The 17,928-nt window shown below is 35.5% G+C and overlaps 1 protein-coding gene across 1 annotated transcript in view; it reads left to right on the top strand.

Moving 5' to 3' along the window:
- Window positions 1-17,928, top strand: part of TTBK2 (tau tubulin kinase 2) — an 85,808-nt gene that overhangs the window by 4,582 nt on the left and 63,298 nt on the right. Inside the window, 1 exon segment of the mRNA XM_032689773.1 lies at window positions 16,308-16,467. Coding sequence (XP_032545664.1) covers window positions 16,399-16,467 — 69 coding nt within the window. The 5' untranslated portion in view covers window positions 16,308-16,398.

Here is a 17,928-nt window from a genome sequence, read left to right as displayed (position 1 = left end):
TCTGTAGTAATGCTTCAAATGCCACTCGTGGCAAGCAGCGTGGCTTCTGAGCAAATGAAGGATGTCTGTTTAGCTGCAGTGTTGAAGTATTTAAAAAAGAAGGGGCACTGATCTGTAAATAGAATGTGTTTTTCCAAATCAAACCGGTGACTTTTTAGAATGTGTTTGTATTGTTATATTGAGTTATTTAATGTCTTGAAATAGTTCTTTTCCTGTCTATTTGTCAGCATCTTGCGTTAAATAGATCCAGAATGGGAATCATCAACTGGTAGAAATTGTGTCAGGCAAAGAGTGCTACTCTTTGAGTTTTACTGAATGCCCTTACTTCATATGTGATGTTTTGATTTTCCATTTCCTGTAGTCTATAAATAAAATCAAAGTATAATTCCCTAAGTCAAGTTAGCCTTAGAAATGTTGTACTCTAAGAGCTGAAGGAGAGGAATTGATACAGGATCACAATCTTTTTCTGCATGATGTTTATATGCTGTTTCGTCAAGCTCTAGAGATTATTTTTATAATCAGGATTATTTGGGTGTAATTATAGTTTTGCAGTTTTGAGCAAGACAGTGTATCCAGCGGGGAAACCTGTTGAACAATTCGTCTGGTTGGAGAAAAGTTTGAAGGAATCGCAGGATAGATCAGTATGAAGAAAATATTTATTGGTCTTGTGGGAGAAATGTGCTGGCTAACCCAGTCAGTTCTTGTCTTTACTAGCCAAGAACTAGAAATTAAGGGTGAAGCTAAGGAGCAAGCCCTGAGCCTCCCAACAGTAAAGCAGATGTGTGCAGGAAAGAGGCTCTCTTATTGACTGTCTGGTGATAGTTGTCATTTATTTATAGCTGTACATAGACAGAAGAATATTTTTCACATGTTAGCTCCTGCAGATGAAATTACACATTATTGTTGAACCAGTCTAACAGCTGGCTTCTGTTAATAAGTGGAAAATGATGTTCTCTGCCTGTGCCTTTTCTGGTGCCCACTGATCTCAGAGCTGCGCTGATTCAACTCACTAACTTGACAGAGAATGATTGTAGAAAGAGAGTTGTTTGGGCTGAGATAGGTTTATAACTCCTGCTAGGTCATGCTGTTATGTGCAATTTCACCCTGAATGTGTAGCTGAGGTAGTCATTACCAGATCCTTTCTTTTACTGTAGCCTGGGTGCTCAACTGATAGGTCTCTCTGACTATTGTCAACTCGGGGAGGATGCAAGAGAAAGAGGAACATTTTCTGTGAAAGGCTGCTTTGAGGTGATGGTGCACTTTCTTCTCTGTTGATTTAAAGGAAATTTGGGCTAGATGCTAATTTCAGGCTGGACATCTTCCTGTTGTTCTGATGTATTTCATTAGTTTTGAGCCTAGGATACTTTGTTCATGTGGCAGTGCTTCTGTATGTATATTCAAAGACTGGACTAACCTTTCCTTGATCCTGGTGTATTAAAAAAAAATACAAAAAAAGGAAAATACTTATAACTCGGTTTGATAGAATTGTATTTCTTTTAAGTAAATTTGAGAACTTAAAGAATACTGTTATTATTTTAGGGTTATTACACTTTGCCATTATAGCGTCATGTGTTACTGTTTCCATATCTACAAAATTAAATCTGCACTCAGTCAATCTGAAGTAAAACTTTTTCTAGTTTTAGACATATTGTTTGTATAGATCAAGTGTTTAAACATTCAAAATACACAAATATGGCATGTCATAGGTCGACAATACAATCAAGATTGTTTTTATAGCCCAAGCTTTAATTTGGAGAGATTTGGTATTGAATGTCTTTATTTACATACAACCAGTATTTCTTAAAATATGTGATGCCAATATGCTATACTTTTTGTTATTTAAGTAAGGATAAAGTGAAAGGCTGTAAAGGTTTTTGGGAAACTTTGCTCTTGTGTTTGTAGGAATAACTTTAGTATGTTTGTTTGGAAGATAGTTAAAATCTGATCTTGCACTGTTAGCTCTTCTGATTTGTAAGAAATTCATGTAATTTTTGAGAGTCTCTTAATCTCCATGTTTTTAATACATAAACTTATTGATTTTTGTACCTCATCATTCTGCCACGTTTTATTTTTTCCAACTGATCTGTGGACTGTTTTTAAGTACTTTTGTGGACTTAAGACAGTCCCAGCAAACTAAATATACCTGGGATAATTGTATTTTCTTAATGAAATATGATTATATAATTAATATTCAAAGCCAAAAACCTTATCATTTATCTCAGCCTTAACGCTTGAAGACCAAGGGAACTGTTGTGATTGTTGAGGCAACTTTGTGTGTAACACCAGCTTCCCTAGGACTTCCCTGAATTTAATGTGCTAACAGTAGTTGAGTAAGAGCATATAATGTAGAAAATTATTCTGTTGTCTTTTAAGAATGGTCAGTAATGAGGAATCCACTGAAATAATTAATACAGTATTCTAATAGTAGAATATCCTTATTGATGAAAATTAAAGACCTTAGAGATATTTTTATGTTTTTAAGTAATCTAAAGACTCAACCTTTTACTTGTATGATTTGTGTGTTGGGAACTGAGCTTTGTAATTTTGACACTCAATACATAGTACCAGTATTTTAATAATTTGGTTTTCTGCATATTTTTGTTAAAAAAAATCTTTTCTTGAAATATGAGCACCGGAACTGGATATAATATTCTAGCAGTCCTACAATAAGCAGATAGAGAGGTATTACAATATCTCATAGTATTTATTTGTCTACTCATCCATAGTTGTCATAACCTTAACACTCCAGCAGATGCATTTATCAGAACTGATTGATTACTACATTGTGTTAGGTAACGTTCCATTTATTCTTTGTTCCTTGATGTATAATGCCTTCTTTCATCCAAGTTGGATAAAAGTAGTTTGCTTGCAGTCTGATTAAGCAGTTGATGCAGTTTGTTCTATACCACTTCTTGATCTCAGCATCAAGTACAAACTTTATAATTTTTCCCTAGTAAAAAATGTTTCACTATCAAGTCAGAAATTGACTCTTATGGGAGTAATTAGAGAAATATTAGTTTAGTTAATTTAAAATTATACTCGGGGACCTATTGTTTAATGTATGATCAATTGATTTTCTGCCATTTTAGTTTCTTAAAAAGAGACTATGCTGTGTGATATAAACTTAGATGTCTTACAGAACTATAAGTGCCATAATAACTATTATCTTTATAGGCCAAACTGGTAATGCCGTAGTAAAAATTTAGTTTGATAGGAAGGGGAACTTAGTTGAATGGCAGTAGTTTTATTGCCTTCCGCTAATTCTTTAATGCTCAAGTCCTCTTCTTGCAAGTCCTTGCCTGGAACTGATCTTGAGCTGATGACCTGTTACCAAAGTAATTTTATTTATCCTTTCCAAACATTAAAATTAACTGTCTTCTGCAGCGCTCTCTGTTTCAGGAATCTGCAGTGATAAATCAGAGATCTCCTTGCAAATACCTACTAAGATAAAAGTTATTCAAATGTGTCTTTCTCAACCTGTCTGACTTAGTAGCATCTCCCTAATATTTATCCTGGGACTAGGAGGCGCAGCACCGTCCGGAGCTTGGGACGCCGTCCCAGTCTCTCCCCGCTCGCTGCCGGGGCCGGAGGAGCCGCGGGCCGCCCGGAGCTGGCCAAGGTACTGAGCCGAGCCGGGCTGAGCGCGGCCTGAAGGTGAGCGCGTTTCTGAGAGCCACCCGGGCAGCATGCAAGGAGTTAATTGCTTCATTGCAAAAAGAAGGCTGCCACTGACAGTAGCATCTGGTCTTCTCATATCACTGTGTCCTGGGACTTGCACAGAAAATCTCTGTGCCTTTGCTACTTATACCAGAAAAAAACTCTACTGTGAAAGTTTTCCCAGAGCTGCAGCTCCTGGCTTTTTAACAGCCCCAGTCATGTTAAACACATCATCAGGAACAGATTCTTTGCCATCTAATTTACACCAAATATGTCTGTACCATCCTCGAGTAAGAGATAAAAACTTTTTCCAATGCACTTCTACAAGAAATCACTGTGCATCACAGTGAACTTTCAGGCAAGTGTATAAAAGGCAAAAACATTACCTGTAGATTAACAATTTTCACAAATCACCCATTTTGTCATCTCAGCTCTGACCTCAAGAGAACCCTATAAAACAACCTCCAAAGATGAACCTGGAAAATAACACTAACATCTATAAACAACTTCCAGCTTATTACTGATACTAGTTTCATTTTTTCCTCCATGTTTCAGAAATTCCTGTGTCCTGTTCTCTTGCCTGCACCACTCGTTTCTTTATTATATACTTGAAAGATGATTAGTGATAGCACTATTTTTAATTATTATTTTACGTAGCTTCCCCCCCCATTATTTTAGTAATTTGCTTTTAAAAGTACCATACCCCATTTACAAAGTGTTAGGGCGTATTCGTTTGGATTTATATGTAGCTACCTTGCCAAATTTGCTGCTATTTTGTGTAAGTAGTTGTGATTAAAGACATGAATCCTCATTAATACGAAGTTTTGTATTTCCATAAAAATATAATAGTGTATATATAATGTACATGGAATATATATGTAAATAATATAAACAAATATGTGTATAATGTAAAATCACATATATGTGGGATGTATGTATATATGTATATTAAAATGTATATTGTGTAATATTCTTTATCACAAAGTGTGTTAATATAGCAGTATTGTAAAGAATATTGCATTTCTGATTGCCTGCATTAATTTTTGCTTTGATGCAGATATACCTGCCAGTCTTGATCAGAGCGGAAGCTCTTTGATGGCCACCTCAACAATTAGGAGGAAGTAGTAACAAAACCTGTGAGAAAAGCAAGAAGTTGTTTGAACGTCTGGCATTTTCCTCCTTCTCCCCCTTTCCCATCAAATTCCTTTTCCTCAGACCTTTGCTGGTGAGAGGTTTGAATGCCTTTCTGCTGTGAGGACTCCGTGGCTCTCAGACTAAGAGATTGAATGTCTTGACATGGCTGTTATTCCGTGTAATGCAAAGCAATACTGCACAGATTAGGGCAGAGAATAGGAATAGATAAGTAATGGAACCTGAAGGAGGCAACTGTAGATGTATTAAAGGCAAAAATAGACGATTAGTTTATTTATTTAGGCTTCATGTGTGTGAATTGAATGCTATAGTCTAAACATGGTGATGGGAAATAATTTCCATGAATTGTGTTTTTTTTAATCCATGACATGTTTTGATAAGTTTGCTTCATTTCTTATGCATCACCATATGCGTAGCAATTTTATTTCACACACACACACACACACACAAAAGTAATCTCTCACTAGTTGATTGAAGTACTTTAGTATTTTGAGAGTGTCACTGTTACTCCATCCATGGGTGCTTTTTTCTCTTAAAACTAAGATGTAAGCCTCTCACATACTATTTTTAATTTTTCAGCTTTAAAATTATTACTGAACAATTGTTAGTGGCTATTGAACTTATTTACTGGCTGCCAGACTGAAGCAAGGCTACTGGATGGAAACAAATTAAAAACACCTTTCGCAATTCACTACTGCAGCTGTCAATACTTACGTAAAAATTCTGAAAATGCACCTAAGACTTGAATCTTTTCTCTTGTTTCCATCACCATCTACCATCTCAACAAACTTTAGAAGGTCAAATTGACCTTTTGTCAGCCTTGACAAATGCTAGTGACCAACAAATGGATTAAAAAGCATCTTTTTACCCTGGTTTTTTATGTAGGGTGTAGGGTCTTGTATGGTTTTAAATATTTAATAATGTGATAAAACCTAGTCCTCTTGGGGGAGGAGGTTCTCTGTCACTAAAAGTGTGTGATCACTTCTCTAGCAAACAATGTAGAAATCTTTATCATTCTTTCTTGTGTGCAAATAGTGCCATATCAAAAATAGGTGTATATGTGTTGAATGTAATTAGGAAAACAAAACATCTTAATCCAGAATAAAGAAAGCCTACATGGTATTAGTTTCATTGCTGTTTGCAGAGTGGATTGATGCACCTTTATTAGAGGGAGAATTTCAGCTTATAATATTAGTGATTGGTATTAGTTTTTAATGACCATGTGAAAATTTGCATTTGAATGAGAGGTGCTGGAGGGAATAGAAAATATAGGAAGAGTATTATATGTGAAGACACTGAGACTAGGCACTAAACCCAGCATGAAGGGGACAGTATGCGGAGAATAGAAGTGGAAACAACAGGACAAATTGTGCTTGAAGATTGTGAGTGCTTCTTGCATACAAGGATTTATAATGTATTTTTTTCAAAATAACAACCTCACATAAGTACCAGAAGAGTTTATTTGAGTTGAAATGGTTTGCTTTATCATGTCGTTCCCACTATGCTGGTTAGTCGCCAGTTTTAGGGTTGTAGCTTCTCTTAAGTAACTTGCAAAAGATTATGCAGAAGATTTTAATTCAAGTTGCAGCTCATCAGTTCAGATAACTTGAATTTATGTTACAGGGAGCAGAATTTCTTTGTCTTCTCTCTATCTTTCCAAACAAGATAGATTAAAGACTAAAGATCTGTATTCAACAGTAGTCATAAGTGGATGCCTAAGGAAAAATACAAAACCAGAGATAATATAAATGATAATTTCCTCTAGTACTTTTTCATTTTCTAGTAAAGAACTTCCTGAGCTGAATATACTTAATATGTATTTTCAGTAACCCACAGCAGTTTTCTTTCTTTGTGTAGTTAATCAATATCCACTTGAACCATTGTAAACTTTTGTTATTCACAGTATCCCATTGGCAAGAAGTTGCTCATGTCAGTTTGCTCTGAGTTTGGCTCCTGCTGATCTACTTTGATATTTTTTGGTTCTCTTATTGAATGACATCATGAATAGTTGATTCCTAGCCAACTTCTCCATGCCCCTAATGATTTTATAGACCTCCATCAAATATCCCTCTCTACTTCCCATCATCTCTTGAAAAAGATTTTAAGTCATTACTTCATGTGGAAATTAGTCTGTATCTTTGATTATCTTGTTCCATTTTCTGAACCTTTTGTTTTTTTTGGTCAGGTAGGAAGAACTAGGATTGCATACAATACTTAAGGTGTTAGTGAACCGTGGCTATATACATGATCTTCATGTTGTCATCTGCTTTTTCTGAATTCTTAATGTTTGATTTTTTTTTTTTTGACTGCTATTTAGCACTGAGTTGCCATCTTTTGTAATTGTATATCAGAACACCAAGTTCTTATTCTTTATTGCTAATAGTTTCTCACATATTTAATGAGAAGGTAGGATTATTTTTCTGATATTCATAATTTGACATGTACTTACACAGAACCTCACCCACCATTTTATCTCCTGGTTATACAGTACTATGAAGTCACCCAGCAGTTCCTCACAGTCGTCCCTCACAGAATTGCAGAATAGTTTGGGTTGGAAGGGACTTTAGAGTTGGCAGGGACACCTTCCACTAGACCAGGTTGCTCAGGGCCCCATCCAATTTGGCTCCTTCTTTTGAAGGAGCATTGTGTTTAGATACCCAGGGAATCTATTCCAAATTTGAAAGCAGAGCTGTTGATGATCCAGATGGAAGATACTGAGTCAGGTTTTCTATATGTGTACAGTTTGTGGAAAAAAACCCGTTTTTATTTAATGGAACCTGAGTTAAAAATACAAATATTGATCTTCCTAAATGATAGCTCATCAACCTAAAAAGGGTAGCTCTGTGTACTGTAGTGTGTATTTACAGATGATCTAGATAAGATGCAAATACTGAAATTACATAGTCTGGTGATACAAGGCTATTAAAATTAGTAAAGATGAAGATAAGGAAGAGCTTGAGAAAGACCTTGCTGCTCTGAGATAATGATGAATGACAATTATCATAAAAGCAATTCATGTAGGGATAAATAATTTTAAAATTTACAGCAGTTAACTTCTCTTGAATGGAGTCTTGCACATTCTCTGAAAATAGCAGGTTAGTCCCCAGTAACAATGCTGGTCTCCACATCTCAGAGGGGACATAGAACTGCAAAAAGCACACAGATGATGATCAAAATCAGTGAAAGACTAAGTAGTTGGAAGAGGTAAATAAGGAGGCATATGGTAGCAGTGTATTCCCTGTGTAGGACTGAGAGGTGAACAGGGAACAACTGTACACTGCCTTCCTGTACAAGGGTTAATGAACTTCCAGTGTAAGTAGCAGAAAACAAATTGGAAACAAGGATGCTTTTTCTCCCAAAATGAAGTCAAGTTACAGTTTGCTTGAAGTAGAGTGTTATGGGTGGTAAAAGTTTTCATGGGTTCAGAAAAGCTCTGATGAACTTGGAGATGAAAAATCTTAAATACCATCTTTGTTTCTGTGTTCTGTGTCCCAGCTTACTATATCCTCAGAAAATATTCTGGGAAGTCTGATTATATGCTTTCTGTGTCCTTGTATTCTTCCCTAGACATCAGTTGCTGGCAATAGTCAGAGACAGGAGGTTGGGCTGGGTGGATTTTTGGCCTAATGCAGCCTGTCTCTGCTCGTGATTAGCTGCCCACGCTATCTACTTTTCTACTGTCTAACCTAATTTTTTTCTGTTGCAAATTAAATTGATATTTTTGGATTTGTACCAACTTCAAATGCCTTTGCCAAAGTTCCATTTCAGTTTTTTAATACTTGTTTTCCATTTCAAACCTTGCAGGACTTCTGATTAGGAGCTCAAGTTTCAGTCACTGTTGCTTGAAGCCAGCTTCAACTACAAAGCAAGTGCATGCTCTAACCAAGCCACATTGTTGACTTGAGTCCCTGTACCTTTTTCAGCACCAATATTTTTTTAGGGACAGATTGGTCAGACAGTCTTGGATGAGCTACCCATCTCCTTTGTTGTTGTGTATTGTATTTCTAGATTCAATATTGCCAGAGCCCATGTGATCATTGTGGAATATCCTGTGAACAAGAGAGATTCCCTGGCACTGTAGAGAGCTCTTGTCTACAGCCATGCCAAACTGAAGGTAAAGTAATAACTTGTGCCAGTCTGCTAGCAATACCTCCTTTATGTTTATTTAGCTGCCTCAGTGCCACCTTCCTTCAGCACAGCCAAGCACCAAGCCATTTCCCATCTCTCATGTCATTTGGCAGTTCGTAAGGACCCACTTCATGTGGCTGTGCCTTACCCATTGGTGTGAGGGATGCTGACATCAGTGCTGAGTTGGTCTTGGCATGAGGGTTAGCACAGGGTCTCTGTGGTTTTTTGTCTTCTCTTTGTGCCTAACTTCTCTAATACTGTTGATTTGCTGCTGGAAAGTACAAGTCTTCTTGAACATACTGAAGCATCTCCTGCATAAACTGTAACATGGTGGTGTGTCTTTCCTCCTTAACTCTTTCTGGGATTGCTGCATGGCATGATAGGATGGCCAGTCTCCTCACTGAGGAGGCTGAAGCCTTTCAGAGATTGGTAGATGTCCTGCACTGTGTGGACTCCCTCAAATCCCATCTTCCTGTTAGCTAGGCTCTTATGGAGGCACCTTGCTTGCTGTAGCAGTTACTGACCTCATTTTACACACTGGCAAAAAGGAGAGCTACTGTATTTAAGGAGATGTATTTAAAGTATTTAAGAAGATGGAATACCTGTGTCTGCACAGCCAATGCCCTCTCTTTATCCCAATACTGCAGCAGATTTAGAGTTAAGATATGGGTGCTAAGAGATTAGACATTACAGATTGAAAAAAGATTATTTCTCTCTTTTCTCGTATTCTGCTTAGTAAACTGTCAGGCCTCATTGACCATGTTTTTGTCATGTGCTTTGTCAACTGACATATCAAGGGAATTCTCCAGTTTTGTTAGTGAGGTCCAGGTTGCTTCATGGATGGAGCTTCAGCTTGGGCATGATACAGCGAATGTAGTCATGTGGCTGCCAGCTGGGCTGCTTCTCTGCTGCTGGCAGCCTTGTTGATCATTTGATGGTGCAGACAGCATTTTGCTATTCACATGCCATCTATCTGAATGTCTCATCAAAGTTTCTCTGCTAATTTTCTTATATTTTCAAAAAAACTGTGTTACTCCCATTTGTGTTTAGAATTAGCCCTGAACTTTACTTGTTTGGATGAAGCATTAAGCAGTTAGTTGTATATGTGCCCTCACATCATTCTTGCACAGTCCTTAGCAGCAGCTCTTCTCCTCTATAAGGTCTTCAGAGCAGTGTATCGTTTTCATTCTTGTCTTCTGTAGTTGTGTGCTGTATGCATGTGTTGGGTGTCTATGTTTTTCCTTGCTGAGAAAATGGATTTGTGAAAAAATAGAAATAGTATTAGTGGAAAGGGCAATAGTTCAGACCATCTTAAAGGATCAATTTATGTTATTCCTTCGTATGTAGTTAGTGACTTTGTTGGTAAGCTATTAATATTCTTGAGTTTATCCTAAGAAGATGACTGACTATTCCAACACTTCAGAAAACTGGAAATAAAGATTTTATTTTTGCTGATAAATCCAGACTATAAGTAGATTGATATTATAATACTATGCCACTGTTTAAAATACCTTAATTCTTTGACTTCAAGTTGTCTTTCTTTAAAACCACACTTGACTATCACTTTTTTACAATGAAAATTTTACAAGGATCTTGAAAAATAATTATTGTGACAGTGTATAATTTAGGTCATTGCCAAACTGAGTTTCCATTTGCACATTTATTTGAAAAAGACTTTTGACAAGTAGAATAATACGTTATTTGAAATGAAGTTAACCTTTCCAAAGGATTAGGCTTCCACATTAGGATTAAAGGCTCTGCATCTGAGGTTGAATTTGAGTTGAAAGCACCACAGTAGCCCAGCCTTTACCTGTCTCTCACAGCTAACTTCCATTCTTTCTCTTTTTCTGACATAAGTCTTTGTGCAATTGTGTGACAGATCAAATTAGGACATTAAGTCACACATCTGAAAAATACCATGGCAAAAATATCATGGATTAAATAGGGTTTTTGATTTATGACTAATTCTAATTTTCCCTGACCAAAATGTTCTGATTTTCTGTGGGTGATAAATTGCATTCTGTGTTTCTGATAGGAGCCATAAACATCTAGTCATTCCCTGTCATGCACATAAAGATGCTTTCTTTTCTTTATGGCAAGGTATTGAGTACCCTTTATCTCAGTTGATCTGATCAAGAAACATATTGAAGTTTACTTCAGTGCAAATGCTTTCAAGTTCAATTTAATTTAAAGGTGTTAATTCTACTTTGAACTTGAAGAGGGGTTTGTGTGCCTCAAGCTTGTAGGGATTTGCCACATGTATTAGTGGGTTTAGTGAAAGAAAATACAGTCCTCTGATGAACTTGCCTTACTTGGGTTTTTGCAACATTTTGGTAGTGAATTCTTTTGCAAACTGAAAATAGTATGGTAGCTTGAAATATGTCTTTTTAAAATAAGACTTGAAACTAAATGTTATATTTTTAACTCTGCCTTCAAACTGCGAAAATATTGCCACTTTTGTAATAACAACATATCTGTAAGTGCAGAAGTTGCCAGAAGGAAATATAGGCTCTTTGGCAATAGCACACAAGACAGCTGGGAGCTTTTCACACCTGGAATCTGCAAGTGGTGATGAGTATTTTGGCACTCAAGAGCTTAAGAAAGGAAAACCTAAAATGGCATTGGTAATGTGTTGAATTTTTAAAAAGATTTTCTTCACAACCAGTAAAGTTGGAAATTTAAGTCAAGGTCTTAAATTTGTTTTCTTATTTATGTGGTGAATGGTGATTTTCAAAACCCCAGATTTTAATAGACGTATTTAGAAAATATTGAGGTTTATTTGTAAGATAACTTTCTAGTTTGGGTGTTCAAATAGATGCACTTAATAAATTTCTGGCCTTGGAATTTACAATTTCAACATGTATTTTGAAGACAGTGGACTTTATCATAAATGTGATGGAATTAGGACCTTTGAACTTTTCCTGCCCTGATTTTCTCATTATGCTGAGCTGTTAAAATTTTGTTTGTTCCTTAAGTTCTTCTGCTCAAAAGTAGAAAGTACAGAAGTGGAAACCATCTTAGGTAGATTCCAGTTAATTTACTAGTTTCTTAAGTGAACTGAAGGCAGGCAGATAGAGCTCCTAATAAGCATAGAGAGTTCTTAATAGTAAAAGGTTGATATTATTCCATAGTGGAGGCAAGAGGACATGTATTCCTTTATACAGAACAGAAATTATCTTCTGTGCTTACTTGCTTTGTCCTGGAACTTACAGTACCTCCATTCAGCCAAAGTTGTCTGTGCTACATCTTAGGTCTGAATTTAAACATTTATGATGACTGGTAAACAGAGATTGGCTTCAGTTTAGGGCTATCTCTGAAGAAACTGTATACATGCATGTAAATTACGTGAAAAGATTGTCTTTTCTTGCTGAGCTAGAATCAGCTATTACAAAATTGACTTTTTTTTTCTGCAAGTTTTGCACTATTGCTTTCTAATAGCATATAATCTCTTATTTTACTTGTTTGGGATAAATTAAAGAAGTCTCTTGTGGGGCTGATGTGTAGTTAAAATCAGTTAAGTGGATAGAAGGGTTTTAAATAATGGATGCTGTTTGTGCAGTATTCTGGATATTAGTACTAATGCTCCCTTACCTGTTCTTATGTTATACTATGATCAATTCCTAGGCTTACGTTATGGAACAGAGTATCCTTATTGTGTTGTAGTTACTCCATGACCTGTCATCTGGAAATAAATTGTGGTAATGCTGTTATTTTCAAAAGTTCTTCTGAAGTGATAAACTGATCTGATAAGGCAACTGATGAGTTAATGAGTACAGAATTTTTTGAGACATATTGCAATTAAAATGACTGTCACTTTTTTAGGAGAATTTTTAAGAAGTGCTCATTGTACTGAAAATAATTGTACTACCACCTATAAAACTGTACTGCTCAAGGATTCATCTGCTGAATGAGTAAGGGAAAGCTTGTACCTTAACCGTATACCGTTAATTATTCATCTGCATCAGTGGAATACAGAACATACTGGAGCTTTCTTAAATTGTTTAACAGCATTGTAGGCTGTTAAAGAGCTGTGCTGAAAGCAAAGTATTTCAGTTTTACAAATGGAACTGTGTGTACTTTTATGAGCCATTAATTCATCTGGAATTTGGAACGGGTCAATCTGAATTTAAATTGTTCCAAATTCAGAGAAATTTCACTTTCGATCTTGACCTGAGCACCACCTCCAAAGAATGCATATTTATGTCTGTCCAAAAGTCCTTTGAATGTAGTCCTCTCTAATAATGTCCTTTTCTTTTTCCACATAAATTTGATTGTAACCTAGATTGCACTTACTAGAATATGTGTTACCTGTTTTTAGGTAAGGAACATAAAGATATTTATCTACTGCAGTACATCAATAACAGATTTCAGTTATACAGTGTTAAGAACACATCAGAGCAAGGAAACTCAGTCTAGATCAGATTGTGAATAATGAGTGGTTTATAGAAACCATGTGCTTGCAACAGGGCCTGAGTGTAAGCATGGAGGTGTATAAGTATCTGATAAAGTTGTGATTTAGCAAAAGTACAAAGCAGTTTCAGACTTAAATTAGAGAAATGACTGCTATTGCAAATAAATAAAAAAACATCTTTTCTCCATACTAGGTATTGGTGAGATAGAGTGGATGTGTAACTCAATGTTGCTGACCATACCACAAGAATAATGTGGAGCAAGGAGAGGGTTTTCAAAGGAGAGCTGTGTAAAAGACCCATGGGATAGGAAGGAAGGCTTAAAGCTTAATTTATTAATTTAGAGGAGGTTGAAAAAATGTTTAGATGTTTAAATGAGGTGAAATTACTGGGTATGGAATTTGGTTACCAAAACTGTAACCAAGTCTGGTGGTAAAACCCCTAAAATTAGACATATTCAACCTTGAAGCAAAGTGAGGGAAGGAACATACTGAAACATGTTCCTAGTGAAGTTAGGGGACTATTCATTATTTGGACTATTAAATTAAATTAGTGTGTGCTAATTCATTGAAGAGGGTGCACTTATGTGGCCTGATCATCTAAAAGTTTGGGCCAATTTCAAGCTTTCTGGCCTTCAAATTTGTCACTGAATCCTCCTGCTTTATTAGGCGTCTTGAAGAAAACAAGATTCTTCAAATTGACTTCAACGTGTTTGTAAAACTTCCATTTTTTTCAAGTAAAATAATGCTTGCACTTGATTATTAAGCTTCAGGAACAGTTTAGTACCTTGTCTTCCAAGGCTCAGGAGACAACTTTTGCTGGTGTTTTGTTGCTTTGATTACCAGTTACTGATGGTATAGAATATATGTTATTGCTTTGTAATGATACAGGATGACATAGTGAGGAATTAGTGTATTGGAATAGGATTGAGGACTTGTGTATAAATGAAGATTTTGTTACCCTGGCCATACAGATGTTACATACAGTAATACTTCTATGACAATTCTTAAAATATGGGATATTTATGTGGACATATGTGTTATACCTTTGCATTCTGGGTCTGGTTGCTGATGCTCTCTTAATAAGCTCCAGGATACATGAATTAATAGCTCTCAGAAATGTTCGTCAGAGCTGTGACCATAAATTGTAACTTGAAATGTATTAAAAAAAAAAGTATCAAGTCAGGAATCAAATCAAGTCTGATAGCAGTATTAACAAAAAACTCTAAAATGACTGTGAACAGGAGTGAACAATTTATTTGGTAAAGACCACGACTTACTCTGATGTAACTGGCGGGCGGTGGAAAGAGAAGCAAATGTTTGAGTAAATGGAAAAATGTCTATGTGCTGTAAGCGTGTAATTTTGGAAATAGACCTTTTTCCCCTTCATTCGTACCATTTCATTTTGTCTTTGACTTACTTAGTTCTCGACTGTGTTATGATAATTCTATTGGAAAGGGCAGTAACTGTGGTCAGTGGTTAGTAATGTTAAGGGTGTTCGCATAAATGACCATAGTTCTTTTTGTAATTTTGACCTTATCTGCAGGGGAGGATTTACTAGCACTGGTAGAATTTAAATTGGTTTAGTTTCACTTGATTAAATTGCGGGGTGGATGCTGTTACCCAGAATACACAATCTTAATTTGGTTTCCCTTCATTTGTTTGAATTAAACCAATTCAGGCTACGTATCTGAGTGAGCACTCCTTTAGAGGGATGTAATCCACTCTAATTTGGTATAAATTTAATCCAGATTAATTTTTCTTCAGAGGGGTTCTGTTTTGTTTGGAGTTGGTTTAAATGTTAGAATGTACAGTTGAAGCAAAGAGGCATAAATATAATATGAAAAAGAAATATGAAAGAATATGAAAAACCCCCCACAGTTACTATCATGTTAAACAAATGTTTGTCTTAAAAGCCAAGTCGTTTAAGCAGCAGAGTGTTTTTTAAAAAAAGCATAATTTAGCCCCAGTAGTAAATTTGACATTTAGCCATGTGGAAGGCCATACTGCTAATTTAAATCAGAACGAGTTTACCAATTTTGCATATAATCTGTGTGTTGATTCAGGAAAAAACCAATTGTTCGCTTGCAGTTGATGCTATTTTGAAAGTGATAGAAATAAATCCAAAACAAATACCCTTTTTGAAGAGTATTGTCTTTGGATAAGAGAGTTTGTACAAAGAGTTACATTTGTATAATTATACCAGTGTAACAAAAAAGCACAATTCTAGAAAAGCTTCAAACAACTGAAATAAGATTTTGATTGGTGATAGAAGTTACTGATGGGAACCATCATGCATATATTAATCTCAAAAATACAAATTTTTATAATGCTATATAAAATTCAATTTAGCAATGAATGATTGCTGAAACCAGAAAATTAAAAAAGTTAACTCTCAAAATTACTGAAGACAAGTTTTTTTCCTTTAGCTATTTATAGCCTGACATAAATCAACAAAATTGTACTTAAATGTTTTTAATCATGAGTAATCCTAGCTATGTGAAACACATTGTAAAATGTGGAGTAGTCTGTATGCAGTGCAATCCTGATTGACATATCTATTTTTAATGTTTTAATTTTTTGGTTAATATTATTTTAAACTTATTATATATTACTATTAATTATTTAAACAACTATTTGGTAAATAATTTGATTTAAAAAGTTGTTATTAAAGTTAAGTTAAAATGCAATTATACTTTGCAACATTTTGAAACTGCTTATAGAATGTAATTGTGGAAATGTTTATATTTGTTTGTTACATTTTGAGATTGGAATTGGAGGTTTGAGTGAGAGCAGGTAAAAAACTTTTTTCTGTATTGGAAGCTGTTTGTCTAGAATTTCAACACTGGACACTATGGGATACAAAAACTAGTTAAGGTGCTGGACGAGAAACACAACTTTTTCTATATTTCATGTTAGTCTGTTAATCATTGAAATCCCATCTTCTACTCTGTTTCTGCAGTGACTGGTTAAATGGAAGCCACTCCTAGGATCTGGATGGTTTCTACTGCCTTAGACTTTGCATAGCAGCTCCATCACCTCAGGAGGTTGCAATGAGTGGAGGAGGGGAGCAGCCTGATATCCTCAGTGTGGGAATATTGGTCAAAGAAAGATGGAAGGTGGTGAGTATGCCTTCCTGCAATTCTTTTTCTTCTTTAAAACATGTTTTTAAAAAAGAATTAGATTGTGCTTTGAAATTGGTTTGAAAACTCTTGTGAGATGTATTTTGCTTAATTGGTGATTAATTCACCATTAAATGGTGATTGTGCTTTAAAACCACTTGTTTCTCTTATCCTACTTTTAAAAGAAGCTATGGGGATTTAAGGTGGGTTATTTTTTTTCCTGGTAAGTACCTAGAGAAGCTCTTAAATCCCAATTTAGTGCTTGTTCAGAGCACAATTAGAAGAATCCTGTTAGTATATTGAATCTAGTCAAGCAGTGATTATGGCACTCCATTTTGGAGATCAGTCAGACACCCTCGTGAAACTAGCAAGTTTCATATTCCTGCTTTATATGAAGATCTTTCAGGACTTTGCTGCTCTTCCTTTTATCTATTGGATTTTGTAGCATAGATTTATTCCTGGCTGATTTATATTCATTTGACTGTGTGCCAGCATTGGCTTTACCATAAATAGCTGTTTCCTTTTGGTGTTCATATCCTTGATTTTCATCTTGAGGAAAATAGTATCCATTTGAAGCTATTTTTGATGGGGAAAACAGGTTTTCTCGTAGTTCCTTCTCCATTCCCCTGATGACTTTATTCTTTTTTGCTTAAAATTAAAAAAAAAAAAAAAGGCAGTTCACAATAGAGCATTTGGAGTATCTCTGTGTGTTTAGTAGGCTGTGAAGGGATTCTGAATCACTTGCACCATATTTGCTTTATATTAGTCCCATGTTTCAAGATTTTATTTAAACTGTAAGAAGGAACATAGAAAATACAGATTCATCATTCATTTCGACTTCATATAGAGAAAATAATTTCAACTGTCTTGTGTTCTGTCTTCCTTTTAAATGGGCAGGAAGCCAATAGCTTTGTGTAGGAAACCTTTATATTTCCTTTTGTTTAAATAGAACCTAAAGAGCTACCTCTGGAGTATAAGTATTTGTAAAATACCTTCTTATATTTCATCTTAGTACTGCATTGAAGAAAAAACTAAAAGCATAGTCTTGAATCAGATCAAGTAGAATAAAATACCATTAATAAATAGATTATCTGAAAACTGTATGTTTTCAGATGACATTTTGAAAAACACATCAGTCTTAGAGTAAGTTCTTTTAGTCTGCTTTTCTATTTTATCGGTTTTAGAGTGTTAGCTATGGGGGAGATAGCCATTTAGAAGTATTACATAAAATAACATGGACGTTTTTGATACTGAAAACCAGACAAGTGTCTGTTTCCCCTGAACACTTAAAGCAGAGTGGAAACATAACTAGTAATATTTGCTCTGAATGTAGTGCAAACTTATTAATGAGCCATGAGCATTCTTTTTACCTCTCCTAGCACAGACGAAACTTTCAGTGCTGCAAGTTTCTTTAATATGTCTGTTAATAAGAATGGTATTGGTGAACCATTTAAATGTGAG

Source organism: Chiroxiphia lanceolata, chromosome 6 (assembly GCF_009829145.1).
Source record: "Chiroxiphia lanceolata isolate bChiLan1 chromosome 6, bChiLan1.pri, whole genome shotgun sequence".
Taxonomy (NCBI): Eukaryota; Metazoa; Chordata; class Aves; order Passeriformes; family Pipridae; genus Chiroxiphia; species Chiroxiphia lanceolata.
Note: the sequence above shows the minus strand (reverse complement) of the source record. Positions and strands in the feature narration are given on the sequence as shown.